The following is a 13,978-nucleotide window of genomic DNA, read 5'->3' on the forward strand; positions in this document are numbered from 1 at the left end:
GGGCCGGGGAAAGTTTTGCCGCATAAATAGGGCCGGCCGGGGTCTGAGCGGGAGCCCGACGTCGGAGGAGGCGGAGAGCTGCGCGGCCCGACTGCATGCCCGCGCCCGCCAGGTGACAGCCCCGCCGGCCACGCTCCGTGACACGAGGAGTCTGCATGTCCCCGGCGCAGACATGCTCAGCTTTGTGCACGCGCGGACCCTGCTGCTTCTCGCAGTGACCTGGCGCCTCGCGACCTGCCAGTGTGAGTGCCCGCGGGGCGGGGCCGGAGCCGGAGTCCCGGCGCCGGCGTCGACGTCCGACCCTGGAGCGCGCGGCCTCGGCCCGGGGGGCTTCGCCTCTGGACTCAGAGCGAGGCGGTCGGGTGGCTGGACCCGGACCCCCGGCAGAGCGGGCCCGAGAGCGGAAGGGCCTTCCCTAGGGACGCGGCGTCCGCAGTCGACGTGCTAGGGCGTCCCCGACGGGCCGCACGGACGCCCGCCTCGAAAGCCCCCCAGCCGTGGGACGTCCCGCCCGCCCCAGGGGCTTTTGTCTCCTGGGCGCCGCGAGGCGTGTCTGGGGGAGGGGCGGGCGCGCGCCCTCTGGGGGAAGGGACCGGGAGTGCAGGAGACCAGGCCGGGCGGATGGCACCCCTCCGCCGGTCAGCGGGAGGGTGGTCTGCGGCCCCGCTGGCGACATTCCCGGGGGCCGGGCAGCGCGTGCTGGGAGGAAGGTGGTCGCTGCTTGGCACGGAGGCATTCCGGAAAGCGAAGCAAGCTCCCAGTCCGTCATCTGGCGATGGAAGCGGGCGCGTTGTTGTAGCAAGGACCTGCCCGCCTCTTGAGAGCCTTAGAACCACCCCTTGCACGTTGGCAGTGGGCATCAGACGTTTTGAGCACACTGTTAGGGGCCGGGGTTCTTCCCCTGACTTGACTCTCATTTACCATCTGACCGTGGGCAAGTCAAACTGGGCCTTTTCTAAGACGTAGGGTGGAAATTAGGTGGACTCCGAGTTCACTCTCCAGCCCTGGGTCTCATGGCCAGCCTTCCAAGTCAAGATAGGATGAAGAAAATCAGTCCCTTTTCCTCCTGAAAATGGCTGCCAAAGTACTAGACAAAGATATCGACCTGATGGGGGAGGAGGGGCTGTTTGGCCACACCCAGCACTCCAGAAAGTTGCTCCGCCCGCATGCCATGGTGGCCACCCTCCATCCTGACTGACCCACTTTTAGGACTCACACTGTGGATGCTAAGGCCTAACTGAAGGGAACAAGTTCGCAATAGCAAGTTCATTTTCTATGACCTCTGAGAGTGGGGAGAAGGAGCTGCCTCCTACAGAAAAAGTGAAAACAGGCTTGGAAATGTGGAAGGTACAGGGGCAACTGGCTTTCTGGTCAACCACCAACCGTGGTCTGGAGTAAATGTCACCAGACACACGCTCTTCAGAATGGCTTACGTCTGGGTAATTAGAAGGCCGATTTCCAAAATCTCAAGGACTTCCTGTTAATCAAGACAGGCATAATTATTCTTCCTCCTGATGGACACAATGAAGTAAACATATAATTCTTCTAATTTAACAGTAATTCTCATAAATTGCCCTTAAATGTCATTGCTGGATGTGGTCCACCCTCCTGAATTGTGACTGTTGCAACAGATGTTCTCACTCCAAATAACACACTTCTTGGCCACCTAATTAAAGCAATTTTTAGGGGTGATTCATCCTGTGGCAAGTGTGGCCACACGTGTATCCTGTATTAACCTGTAACTTTTATACCGCAGGAGAGGACTTGTAGCAATTATGACAAAGGGGCGATATTACTTTAGTTTATTTTGCCCATTATTTTTCAAGATCTTTAATCCACAGTTCTTCCACTTATACAAAGCAATTCTTTCTCAGGGGCAAAAGTGATAAATACTGGTAAAATGACCTTACCTAATTTAAGTGAACTACTTTGAAACCAAAATTCAGATGTCTGAATTAATCCCTTTTCATAGTTAATAATGTGCAATTTAGACCTTTTGACAAAAGAATATCAAGAGTGGTACAAACTCAATGATGTACTAAGGAACCTTCGACGTTTTATAAAAAACAAGATCTGCTTTAGGTGACTTACTTGCCCAAATGTTCCCTTTTTTAGATTTTTAGATATTAAAACTGAATTAAGCTATAAATTAAATTTCCCCATCAATCTACTGGGCTTGTCTGACAGCAATTTATCTGTGCAGTTTGCCAGTTTAATTGCTAAACATTAGAATTGTCCTTCAGACACATTAATATTTCACAGCATTTATAAAATAGTAAATAATTAACAATTTAATTCAAATATATTTACATATTAATATTGCAAACTAATCACCTTGCTGATCCCTGCCATACTTTTGACTTGCATAATTTCTAAGTCATTAAAATAGTCTCAATAAAAAGTATAATTGATCCTTTAATTAGGTAACTTATTTTTACAAACTTGTGTATCTATTTGTTGATTACTGCTATCGATCAATGAAATTATACCAATAATTATTTCCCTCTTTCCTTTTATTTTTATAGCTTTACAAGAGGTGAGTCAAATTATTTTTGGAATATTTTGTAATACTTTGATTCCCTTGGTTACAGTGTTGTCTTCTCTGGGGTGGAAGGGGAAATTACGTTGGTATTGACTAACCTGGACTCCCAAAAAAATCACCAAGTGTATTGGTAGTCAGAAACTGGCTGCTTTAGAAAGTACCCACCCCATTTTTCACAATGGGTGGGGCTACTGAATAAGACTAGCTTTATAAAATACCCATAAGAAATATGCAGTAATTAACCCAATAGGAGTTTTGAGTTTTAACATCAACTGCTGAAGAAGACTTCACTGGGCTAGAAAATCTTGTCATTCCCTTGGAATCAAAAGTATTTATTTTGAATAAATTCTTGGCTTGTGAATTGAACTTGAGGTGTATTTACAGATAAGTATATATATTTGGTTCCATACATAACATTTTATTTAACTTATTGGTAACAATTTTAAATTGTATTTTGAAATATTAAATTAAGATAATAGTAAGGTGCACAGTATAGTGTACTCTGTAGGTGTGTTTGTGTATGACACCAGAATGGGAACTGTTTTTAAATGTATATAAAATTCTCCTCCTAATAATCTTTTATTTTTTCTTTTCTAGGAAACTATAAGAAAGGTAAGAGTCCAATACTTCTCCTTAACTATCTGAAATTATCACGGATAATATATAATTTAACTAAATTTGTAGTTGACTATAGAAATAAACTGCTTTTTCAAGATTTTGCTCACATGAATATTCATTAGCTAAACCATAAAATAAAGTAAGTTTGATGTTTAAGATAATGGAATGTTGTTGTCTTCAAGAATCACCTCTTAATTACATTTATATCCTACAACCTAGTGATTTACACACTAAAGAACAAAAAGACTTGTCTTTATTCTGGAGATAAAATGCAAATTATGTTAATTATAGGTAGTCAATGAAAGTTTATTTTAAAGGGATTTGACTATATAACTGTGCTGTTAGAGATGTAACAAAATGGTCATTTCATCTGCAGTTATCATTTTACTAAAAATACTGTGTGTAATATTGTCCTAAAAGCTGGAGCCTGGGGCAGTTTTCAGTCTCCCAGATGAAAAAAATTACATGTAATTATATTAAAAACCATATACTTTATCTATTGTATTGTACCAAGTTTTTAGCTACCATCTATCTCATAACAGTGTGGTGAGATCAGTGTTACCAACTAATTATTTTCAAGCAGGATTTGCATGTTCACTGGAAATGATTTAGACATTAATTATTGTATTGTTTATATCTTCCTTGTAGGGCCCAACTGGAGATAGGGGACCACGCGGAGAAAGGGTGTGTAATTTTTGAACTACTAAAGGGCTTTGACCTGTATTTAACAACCCTATGTTAGAAACTATATAGGAGACTGGCAATTTATGAAAATAGCATGTATCCAAATAATTGTACCACCTTTTAGGTCAATAATGTCCTATAGAAGAGATGAATGAGCATTGTTATACATGATTCGTATTTATTTTAGGTCAAGAATATCCTTTAAAATACTGTTAAAGACAGTCATATTCTATGCCTCGTCTACCTTTTCTTTTTTTTAATTGACCTATTCAACATATGCATAGTGAAAAAATATCGACCTACCACCACAGGCCTCTTTGTTAATATATATCGTTTGATTTTGAAGTTAAGATTCCCTTATGTAGCTTGGGAATAGCTTGGGAAGTCAATAGCATGTTTCTCTGTCTCAATTCACACAAGTACAGGTCGGACTGACAGTTATTTGTGGCATTCTTAGATCTCCCTGTTATGCTTATTTGATGTTTACAACGGCATGGTTTTGTATTATTAAACACTTTTGCCAGTATCTAAGTACCTATATTTTATATCTATGAAGATGTGGAGACTAATGAGTATCACACCTGAACAATTTATTAAAGATAGAATTATATCGATTACTTTAAGAACACAAATAGTGTTAACTGTAGGAAATCTGCAAGATTTTATATCCTGTGATAAGATGGCCTTATTCATTATAATATCAGCCTATTCCCACATAACATACCAAGACAGTTAAATAAGTTCATCACAGTCAGAAATCAGCAGTGAAAAGCATAGTACCTCACGGTGCACTGGTAAACATATGAGGTCTATGGAATCTTAATCTCTAGCTGTAATTTCTACCTTTATTTGAATATTGCGGTCTCATTATGAGTTAATATTCAATGGCTGAGATATTTCTTTAGCATAACTGCCCTATGTTGTCGTGGTTCATCAGTTACTAACCCTCTGTCCAAAATAAACTCATGTCACAGGTGAATTCCAGTCAGTGACACATGTAGAGTATTAAATGTCCTCTTACTTGCACATGGAAAGGTCTGAACAGCTTATCTTACCACATGCATTCTCAGATCTCCTTTCCACATGGTGATTTTGTCTGGGCCTGTCTAACCTTGACCTAACTCACTTTCTGTCTAACAGGGTCCATCAGGCCCCCCAGGCCGAGATGGTGAAAATGGTCTCATGGGCCCTCCTGGTCCACCTGGTCCTCCTGGCCCCCCTGGCCTCGGCGGGGTAAGGCATCCTAAGTATTGCTAACTCTTGGCTAACTTTAGTTCCTCATCCCTCTGTTGAAAGAAAGTTTATCGTGGAATTTGTTTTTAGCAGCTAAGGGAGAAATCTGCTATTTGAAAATTTGTGTATTTTACTTCATTCCTTGGGCCTCCTCCTTCAAGACCCTGCTTTCCTGTTCTCTTTATGAGGCTTTGTCAGTTACATGACTGGTCTATGTGTGCACTGAAGTTAGCTGTGGCCATCACCGCCATTATTTAATTTGGGGATTTAATATCTTTTATCAGGAAGGCACAAATAAGGGGTGTTACATTATTAAAGAATTTGATTAGATTGACTTATATAAGTAAAATCCCTGATCTTAAGCAATTTTGAAGACATCCTACGCTTTTTATTCTCCTTGGCTTGAAGTCCGCTGAACCAACATTCAAAGAGGTTTTAGGTTTAATTTGCTTGAAACTAATTTGAGAAAAGTACATTTCCCTTTTTCATTAATATCTTCTTTTAGCTTTATGTCTTTAACAATGGTATGAGTGCCAAATGGCCTTACTGCAGGAAGGAAAACATATTTGCTTAATTGGTTAGCACTATGAATCAGAAGCCAGATTCGAATGCCCAACTATATGCCAGTAAAATAAGACCTTTCTCCCCCAAAGATCCTATTATGATTGCTTATCTAGTGAGTGCATTAAAAAGCACCTTCTTAATAGAGCTACCACTGCAAGAAAGATCTTTAACAGTGAAGTTATTATGTGAACTCTCCTTTAAAAGTTTAATCTTCCAAGGGGCATTTTAATTTAATATTCCTCTAAACTTGAAAACTCTTTATATTTTCTCTGAAGCTCCAGCAAGAAAAAGACTTCTTAGTCATCTGGTGTCGTTCTGGTGGGGAATAGCAACAGGCAGGAACACACAGTTGTTCTCTTGGTCTCTGCTTAATGGATCAAGGGCCCTCAGTGACATGAAGAGCTTGGAAGGCTTCTCTTCCTCCAGGTGGAAAAGGAGCGAGGCAGAGGCCAGGGCAGCAGGGAGAGGAAGGCTTGAAGGAAAGGGCAGGGGAGCTGTCCACTCAAAAGAGGTGGAGGCTGGCCAGGCTCGATGGCTCAGCCTGTAATCCCGCGCCTTTGGGAGGCTGAGGTGAGTGGATTGCCTGAGCCCGTGGGTTCGAGACCCGCCTGGGCAGCGAGACCTCATCTCTACAATAAATCAAAAAAAAAGAAAAGAGGTGGAGGTGCAGTCTCAACTCGTATGTCTCCTGACTTTTGAGAGATTCAGCTCAATATAGAATTCCAAACCAACAGTTATATCAAACACATGGCTCTCTTAAATAACAACAGAACAATCTTTACAAGTAAATGAAAAATGAACTTCATGACCAGTAATTATCTGTTTTGTATATTTATGTACGTGATTTTATATCTATGTTATTAATCTATTTGTTTTTCCCCTTCCAGAACTTTGCTGCTCAATATGATGGGAAAGGGGTTGGAGCTGGCCCTGGACCAATGGTACATTTATCTCTTTATCTTAGCCAAGAAGTTTATTAAATGGGAATTTATTGTATGTTAAATTTTACAATGGCATTTATTTAGCTACCTAGGCAAACACAATATTTATTTCAGATAAGAACAATAGCTCTTTTAATATTGAAATCTACCTAAACCTAAGCCTAAACTAAGGAGTTCAGTTTTCTCTACAGATATGCCTTATTAGGATAGGTGATATATTTGTGTCCAAGAAATAATCGCTGACCATGGTAACCATCACTTGAGCGAATCAATATCATTCAAAAGAGTAATCACCTCGATTAATTTTTTTGCATTCTTTAACGGTGCTCAGAGGTTTAAGCCACACTTAGAGACATAGAACTATTTCCTGAACTTGTTGGAAAGAATAAACAAGTTCTGGTCCAGCCCATTCATTTTAAAACCGGAGAGTTTAAGCTCTTTTCCCAAGGTCATGTGGGCGATTAATAACAGAACTAGAACTAACTGTCAGGCAAGATGTCTGATATTCAATGACATCATGGCCCAAGTGTCTAGTCCTTGAGTAAAACATTCAGTGAGTCAACAATTATCAATCATGTACCTTGGGTGGGCCCTAAGGTACATGATGCATTGAGACAGCAGTGACTATGACCAATTCTGACCCTTCCTCAGGGGGTTAACAATAGAAAAAATGTCTCTTTTTCTACATTTTGAAAAGAAAATCCTTTTTTAATCTATTGATTATAAATCAATATAGAAAAGAATATGAGTAACATTTACCATTTATGTCACTTAGTACAACTATTTAGCAAATAACCCATCATTTGAACTACATTTAGAAAAGTTCCCTATGTGATGATGATGATAGTGTCTCTGACAACCTATCTAAGAAGTAAAGCTTCTGACAAGCATTAGAGAGAGGTTTTAGGAGGAAAAAACCTGGTATGAACATGCGAAATGTCTACTAGTGTGTGAAAAACAGAAAGAAACATTGCCAGAACAAAAGCATGTTGATTATAGAACTTGGCACACGCACAATTTAGTGATTCTAATTAATAACTGCCAAACAAAGGTCTTTATCTGCCCACAGTTAACATGGTCTGTACAATATCAGTTTTACCTGGGTGGTGCTCTGTCTTCAAAAGAAGGTGTGCCCTACAGCTAACAGCGCGCAGTAAGCTAATACACGCAAAGGGCAAGATAATATTTTCTGTAAATTAAAGCTCTCACTTGAGAAACCATGCACCTTTAATTGATGATTTCTAATTCCCTGATTTTTCCTGGTAATTTAAAATGCTCACATCAGAAATGAAACAGTGGAGCGTTTCTTTTGGCTTTGTTTATATTGGATATTTGAAATTAGCCATTTCAGCTAATGCTGGGCATTAGTCACTTTTAAAACAGTGCCTATCTCCTCAGAAGAAGCAAAAGAAGGGGCAGTAAAGTGATAGGAAATGTCATTTAAAAAAACAAACACTAAGCCAGGAAAATGAATATGGATGCAGATTCTCAGCTTCTGGAGTTCCTCTCAGGGGTGTAATGCAGGGTCGTTCACATTTAAATATCAGTGAAATGTAATTTAAGCCTGCGCTTCACACATGTGCACAGACATGTGTAATCAAAGATACGTGTTCACAAGTAGGACAGACAGGCCATAAGAAAGTATTAAAATAATTTTCCATGTTGGAAAATCAATAACTAGGAAACCCCCCCAGGGCCCTTCTCTGAATTAATGAGTAATCATAGTCCCCTCACAGAATAAACTACATTTTATGTAAATGTAATTGTTGCAAATACATGGAAAAATACATAAATAGAATTTAAAATTCATGGTGTCAAAGACAATTATTTTTAATGTATGCCTACAAAATTATTTCGGTTGAAAAGTGACAGTTTCTTTGAATGTCAAAGCAATTTCTAAACCAAATGAATAACTCATAACTAAAATGCTGTGTTTTAAATAAAATCCGTATTCTTCTACTCAGGGCATTCATCTGGTGGGGCGGGGTGGACTGTGGAGCCCCATGGCTGGAGTGTCATGAGTAGATCGCTTGAGATTGCACAGGGAGTGTTCTCCGCTGAGGAGTGGCCAGGGAGATAAACTGGGCAGGCCTTGATCACTGCACACAGAAGTCAAGAATATGTGTTTAGTGTACAGTTAGGGACAGTCTGTTTTCCTCTGATTTTGTGATACAGGAAGATCAGAGGGGAAAACAGTCTTCTGTCCCTTTGGGCCACATATCCAATAATAATATCATATCATAGATATTCCAGAAGGATGTTTCAATACTATTTTCCTTCATCCCTCATCATGTCCATATTTGTGTGACATTTTCATTAGTCATCAACAACCCTTAGAGGAGCCCTAAGGTTATAGCAAACCTCTCATCATTAAGAAGGACTTTCAGTTCTTTTCCATTTCTGTAATTTGTGGCAATAAAATTATCCATTTCTTCGCTAAGTGCAACTTAGTAAGACGTCACATAATAAGGAAGTTCACATGGCAATGCTTCACCAGCTGCACACCAGGCAGCTGTGTGTTCTGCAGGTGTGCAGAGACCGGCTTCCTCCTTGCAAGGAGTGACCACGCATGCCCAGGTGTGCACAGCTTTGGGGAGCCTGTGACAGCCTCGTCCAGTCCTCATGAGCTCTTGATGTGGAGGAGGAGGAGAGGGAGGGTAACCACGGAGGAAGCCGGGGTCCCTGCACGCTTCCTTTGGAGGTACAAAATCTGTGAAACAAAACCAGGACCAATTCTATTCCTCTGTTCACAAAGTGTCTCTGGCACTGCCACGTGAGTCTCGCCCAGCCCCAGTCACTCACCAGTGTGTCTGTCCTCTTCGCAGGGTCTGATGGGCCCTCGGGGCCCTCCTGGCGCATCTGGAGCCCCTGTAAGTACCAAAAGCCTGTGACCTCTCTCCTGTAAAAAGACCTAGAATTTGACAATAAGGACTTGGAGACTCAGGAGGGGTGGGGGAAGGGGAAGGTCGCCTGTTGGGAACAGGGTACACAGGTGGGGGCGGTTGAAGCCCAGGCTTCTTCACCGCTGTACAATGCAACCATGTCACCAAAGAATATTTGTACCCCCCTCCCCAAGGCTCTTGAAATAAAGAGAAGGAAAAAATAAGGGCTTGGAGCACAACGTACTTTTTTTCTCTTTAAGGGCCCTCAAGGATTCCAAGGACCTGCTGGTGAGCCTGGTGAGCCTGGTCAGACTGTGAGTACATTTCTCCTCCTTTGCAGCAAGTATTTTTTTGGAAAGTGTCTGAAGACAGCCTTCATGTGGTGATGGGTCTCCCATTCTCTTAGGGTCCCGCAGGAGCTCGTGGCCCAACCGGCGCTCCTGGCAAGGCTGGTGAAGACGTAAGTGTTTGCTCTTCAGCACTTCCAAATGCCATTTCAGTCCCCCGACCTCAACAAGAATTCCTAGATCCAAGTCAAGTGTTCTGCCAAAAGCTGAATATGTCTGACATAACTCTTTCCATATGGGAAATATTGCTGTAATGAAATATTAGCCAACCTGCCTGACTAACTAGGAAAACATTCAGTACACATTATGTGATACCTTTCTCCTCCACTGTAAAAACGAAGATCCCACTTCTGTCCGAACATTTACCAAGAAAAGGCTGACCCGACGATGCTTCGTGTTTTAGGGTCACCCTGGAAAACCCGGCCGACCTGGCGAGAGAGGCATTGTTGGACCACAGGTGAGAACTGGAACTATCATGTCACCCACACTCCACAGGCTCCTGGGTAGATGTGAGCTGCCACTACCAGCACCTGTTTCAGTGACAACACGAATGCCACTCAGACTCGTGCAACTAATGGAGGCATTCAGCAAGTGAAAGAGCTGCTTATTTACATGTTTTATTAATGCAGATAATGGACTATTAATGACAAGTGTGCCATAAGCAACCAGATTGTGTTTTCTACAAGTTACTCACATTAGAGCAAGTGTATGTGTGACTTTGTGCTTGAAAATCTACTAGTCTTTGATTTCAAGCTTGATTTGTGCTGAGAAACTTTGGAGGGGAGAAATCGTAATTTCCTCGTAACAAACCATCCCTCATCATGTGCTTTCTCTCCCCAGGGTGCTCGTGGCTTCCCCGGGACTCCTGGACTCCCCGGCTTCAAGGGCCCTCGGGTGAGCACATTCCTTACTCGGATGAGAGAAAATGCTGGTTATGTTTTAGAAACAACTCAAGTATATTCAGTCTCCTGGGTGACACATCCTTGCTTCCAAATTCCTGAGTTTGCCAAAGGGGCAAGATAGGGTACAGTGTTTTCTGTCTGTTCCTAGCTGGGAATCACTGCAGGGTCACTAGAGAAAGTCCTGTGGAACGTGTACCACTTAATAGCACATACTGCCATCTGGGGAAGGAGGGATGAGTGCGAGGAGGTTGAGGGAGTTACCCCTGGCTGCAAGCAGGCCCTCTGGGAATTGAGTGCTGGATCCATCTTACAGAGGCCAACACAGGATTCCTCCAGGACATGTTCATTGTAAAATTAGAAGAGTGCTATTTGACCAGGCACTATAATGGAACAGCATTTTAATAATAAGAATTGCCTTTCAGGGACACAGTGGCCCGGACGGATTGAAGGGCCAGCCTGGTGCTGCAGGTGTGAAGGTAAATATTAAATTAGAAGCATTGTTTTTAAACACTCGATTGAAATTTCCCATGAACACCAAAAGGTATATTTTTACTGAAGGCTACCCATATTCTAAAAAGTATCAAGTTTCCTCTTCTGTACTTCAAATCCCTCAACGTTAGGGGCTATGTGAGTCTATGATGGAACATCAATTATTAATATTTATTTAATTCAGTGTTTGTTAAACAGTTGAGATGAAAATATTGTTAATGGTTTCTTCCCCCCTTTCTGTTTTTCTATAATGTCAATGTATCTTCACAGCCTAAGTGAAAGTAAATAAACATAACAACATATAATCAGACATTAGGACACTATGTATCATTTTAAACTGTAAATTCTCCTCTCCCGTGCACTAATTTGGTAGGTACATTCATGTCACTATACACTTTTCAACCTCTTTCTGGTGATTTATCTGTGTACACTCAAAAAATTTTTAATTAGGTAATTAAAGTCTCAGAAGTGTGTTATCTCTTGGCTGGGCTCTTCTTTGACAGCATTTTCAACTATAAAATGTTCTCTTTCCTATTAAGGAGATAATGTGATATTAAAGTGAATACCAGCGTAATTACAAATTAATGAGTGACAAATACTAGTGGGACCAGAAACGAACACGAATATGGAGAATTTGCTCTAACTCTCCAGCTGCCACACGAATGGATAAGGTCAAGCTCACTCTCCCACAAGCCCAGTTGAACAGCTCCGACTGCTGATCACAGCATCACAAGATGATGGTGCTGCAGGGGGCTGCAGGGTGCTTTGGAGATGTGGGAAACTGAGGCTTAGCAAGTGTGTGTGACTTGCCCAGAAGTCCAAGGGAGAAATCCTGCCCATCCTCACTTCAGAATACGCTCTCCATATAATCCTGGAGACAAAGGGTCCTTGCACAAGCTGCCAAGCTGTGTTTTTTCCTCATCTAAATCAGGTCTTCTTGCAGGAAAGTTCTTTTACATGTGCCGTAGTATTAAATGACAACCAATACCACCAACACCAGGGTTTTTGCTCATGATAAGACTATAGACTGGAAATAAATACAACAGCTCTGAAAAATATTATGAAGCTTCCATTATTCATGCACATTTTATGAAAGAAATAACATTGAGTATCCAAAATAACTTTTAAGAAGGCAAATATGGTTATACTGGAAGGAAATGTATTCTTTGCCATCTCTTTCTATGATGTCATTTCTAATACATAAATGATACCCAGAATCCCAGGGGAAACTGAAGAGGAGGTGTGCTCAGCCCATCTCCTTGGGACCTTGAGATTTGGGTCTATCAATTAAAAACTCAATATTTTAGCAAATGTTTAAATGTATGTGCCTGGCATAATTGAGAAACAATTTATATGTGTAAAAAATGTTGCGAAATATATGAATGGCTCAAATTGAAATAACAGGGTAAAGATTGCACTCTCAGAAAAATTAATCAATGTGCAGAATAAACAAAAACTCCTTTTCTTCTCCATGTAGGGTGAGCCCGGTGCCCCTGGTGAAAATGGAACCCCAGGTCAAACGGTAAGTGTGATTATTGCCAGTGGACATGCGCCTTCTGCAAGCTGGCTCTTCCTTCACGTTTCCACTAATTATCATTCCCCTTGGCATTGTGGCCTTTGGTATTTTTCTAACAGTCTTCTGCACATTTCGTTGAAATCCACTACCTTTTATTTGGAGTTAGAACAATAACTATCTATTTTTAGTGGATTCTTGGATATGTTGGGAATTGGACAAAGCAAATGCTGCCTGTGACTTTTTAAAACTCACATTCTGGATTTAACTGAGAATGTTTTTGCCTCCAGGGAGCCCGTGGACTTCCTGGCGAGAGAGGACGTGTCGGTGCCCCAGGACCAGGTGTAAGTGCTTCCATTTCCGCTCATTTTTATCCTTTTTAAAACCTCATGACTGTCACTTACCTTCCACCTGATCTTTCTTTCTGTTTTCTCCCTAGGGTGCCCGAGGCAGTGACGGAAGCGTGGGGCCCGTGGGTCCTGCTGTAAGTTGTAACACTGAGGAATTTGGGAGGGATCTGGAGTTTGGGGTGGGAGCTGCCTTCTTCATTAATTTCTTACAAAATAACATCATATCATATGCTTTGCCAAGGGTGCTGTGAGGACTTCTGAAGACTCCATTTATAAGTAGTATAAGCTGTTTATAAGCATCTGGGCTTTTGATTGGTGCTTTAAGTAAAATCTACCCTACCCTAGATACTGTAAATGTCTTCCCTCTGATAAGATCTTAATGACCACAGACTGGCCGTCAGGTTTCTCTTGTCAATATCAAGTGAGATTTAGCAACATCAGGCTTCTGCTGTTTTTGTTGTTGTTGGTTTCTTAACTCACTTGGAGGAAATGTAACCGCCTTCTGCTTTTTTTCAGGGTCCCATTGGGTCTGCTGGCCCCCCCGGCTTCCCAGGAGCCCCTGGTCCCAAGGTAAAAATGGGGATGACAGTTGTCACTACCTTGATAAACCTTGTACTATGACATGAAAGGCGAGAACCGTGTTTGCAGATAGAGTGACAGAACAGCCCCTTACTTAGTGCCTTCCTCCCAAGCAGACATGGAGTGACCCGTTCTCTCCCTCCATTTCTGAGTTGGGTCATCTCTGCACTGCATACTGGGATCCTGAAGGTAGATGGCCACAAGGAGGTTGATCCCATGACCCCTGTGAGACACGGTCCCAAGCTGGTCAGGACCAACCTAGAGCCTGTGTGCACCACCCAGAGGCAGAGGGAGAGGAAGGCAGCAGTCTTGGCCAGACAGGCAGGGAAAGCAG

The 13,978-nt window shown here is 42.0% G+C and overlaps 1 protein-coding gene across 2 annotated transcripts in view; it reads left to right on the top strand.

Annotated features, from left to right (window-relative positions):
- Nucleotides 1–82: 82 nt before the first annotated feature.
- COL1A2 (collagen type I alpha 2 chain) overlaps nucleotides 83–13,978 on the top strand; it is a 35,077-nt gene continuing 21,181 nt past the window's right edge. Inside the window, exons 1-16 of one of the 2 annotated variants that reach the window (XM_008068854.2) lie at nucleotides 83–242; nucleotides 2,526–2,536; nucleotides 3,140–3,154; nucleotides 3,809–3,844; nucleotides 4,985–5,077; nucleotides 6,529–6,582; nucleotides 9,408–9,452; nucleotides 9,725–9,778; nucleotides 9,871–9,924; nucleotides 10,215–10,268; nucleotides 10,652–10,705; nucleotides 11,136–11,189; nucleotides 12,680–12,724; nucleotides 13,006–13,059; nucleotides 13,155–13,199; nucleotides 13,582–13,635. In XM_008068854.2, coding sequence (XP_008067045.1) covers nucleotides 173–242; nucleotides 2,526–2,536; nucleotides 3,140–3,154; nucleotides 3,809–3,844; nucleotides 4,985–5,077; nucleotides 6,529–6,582; nucleotides 9,408–9,452; nucleotides 9,725–9,778; nucleotides 9,871–9,924; nucleotides 10,215–10,268; nucleotides 10,652–10,705; nucleotides 11,136–11,189; nucleotides 12,680–12,724; nucleotides 13,006–13,059; nucleotides 13,155–13,199; nucleotides 13,582–13,635 — 792 coding nt within the window. In that variant the 5' untranslated portion in view covers nucleotides 83–172. Of the gene's footprint in view, nucleotides 243–1,141; nucleotides 1,153–2,525; nucleotides 2,537–3,139; nucleotides 3,155–3,808; nucleotides 3,845–4,984; nucleotides 5,078–6,528; nucleotides 6,583–9,407; nucleotides 9,453–9,724; nucleotides 9,779–9,870; nucleotides 9,925–10,214; nucleotides 10,269–10,651; nucleotides 10,706–11,135; nucleotides 11,190–12,679; nucleotides 12,725–13,005; nucleotides 13,060–13,154; nucleotides 13,200–13,581; nucleotides 13,636–13,978 lie in introns of both variants that reach the window. The other variant, XM_008068856.2, reaches the window with a different exon arrangement.

The sequence above is a fragment of the Carlito syrichta genome, unplaced genomic scaffold (genome assembly GCF_000164805.1).
Source record: "Carlito syrichta isolate Samal-C Ts95f unplaced genomic scaffold, Tarsius_syrichta-2.0.1 Scaffold311602, whole genome shotgun sequence".
NCBI lineage: Eukaryota > Metazoa > Chordata > Mammalia > Primates > Tarsiidae > Carlito > Carlito syrichta.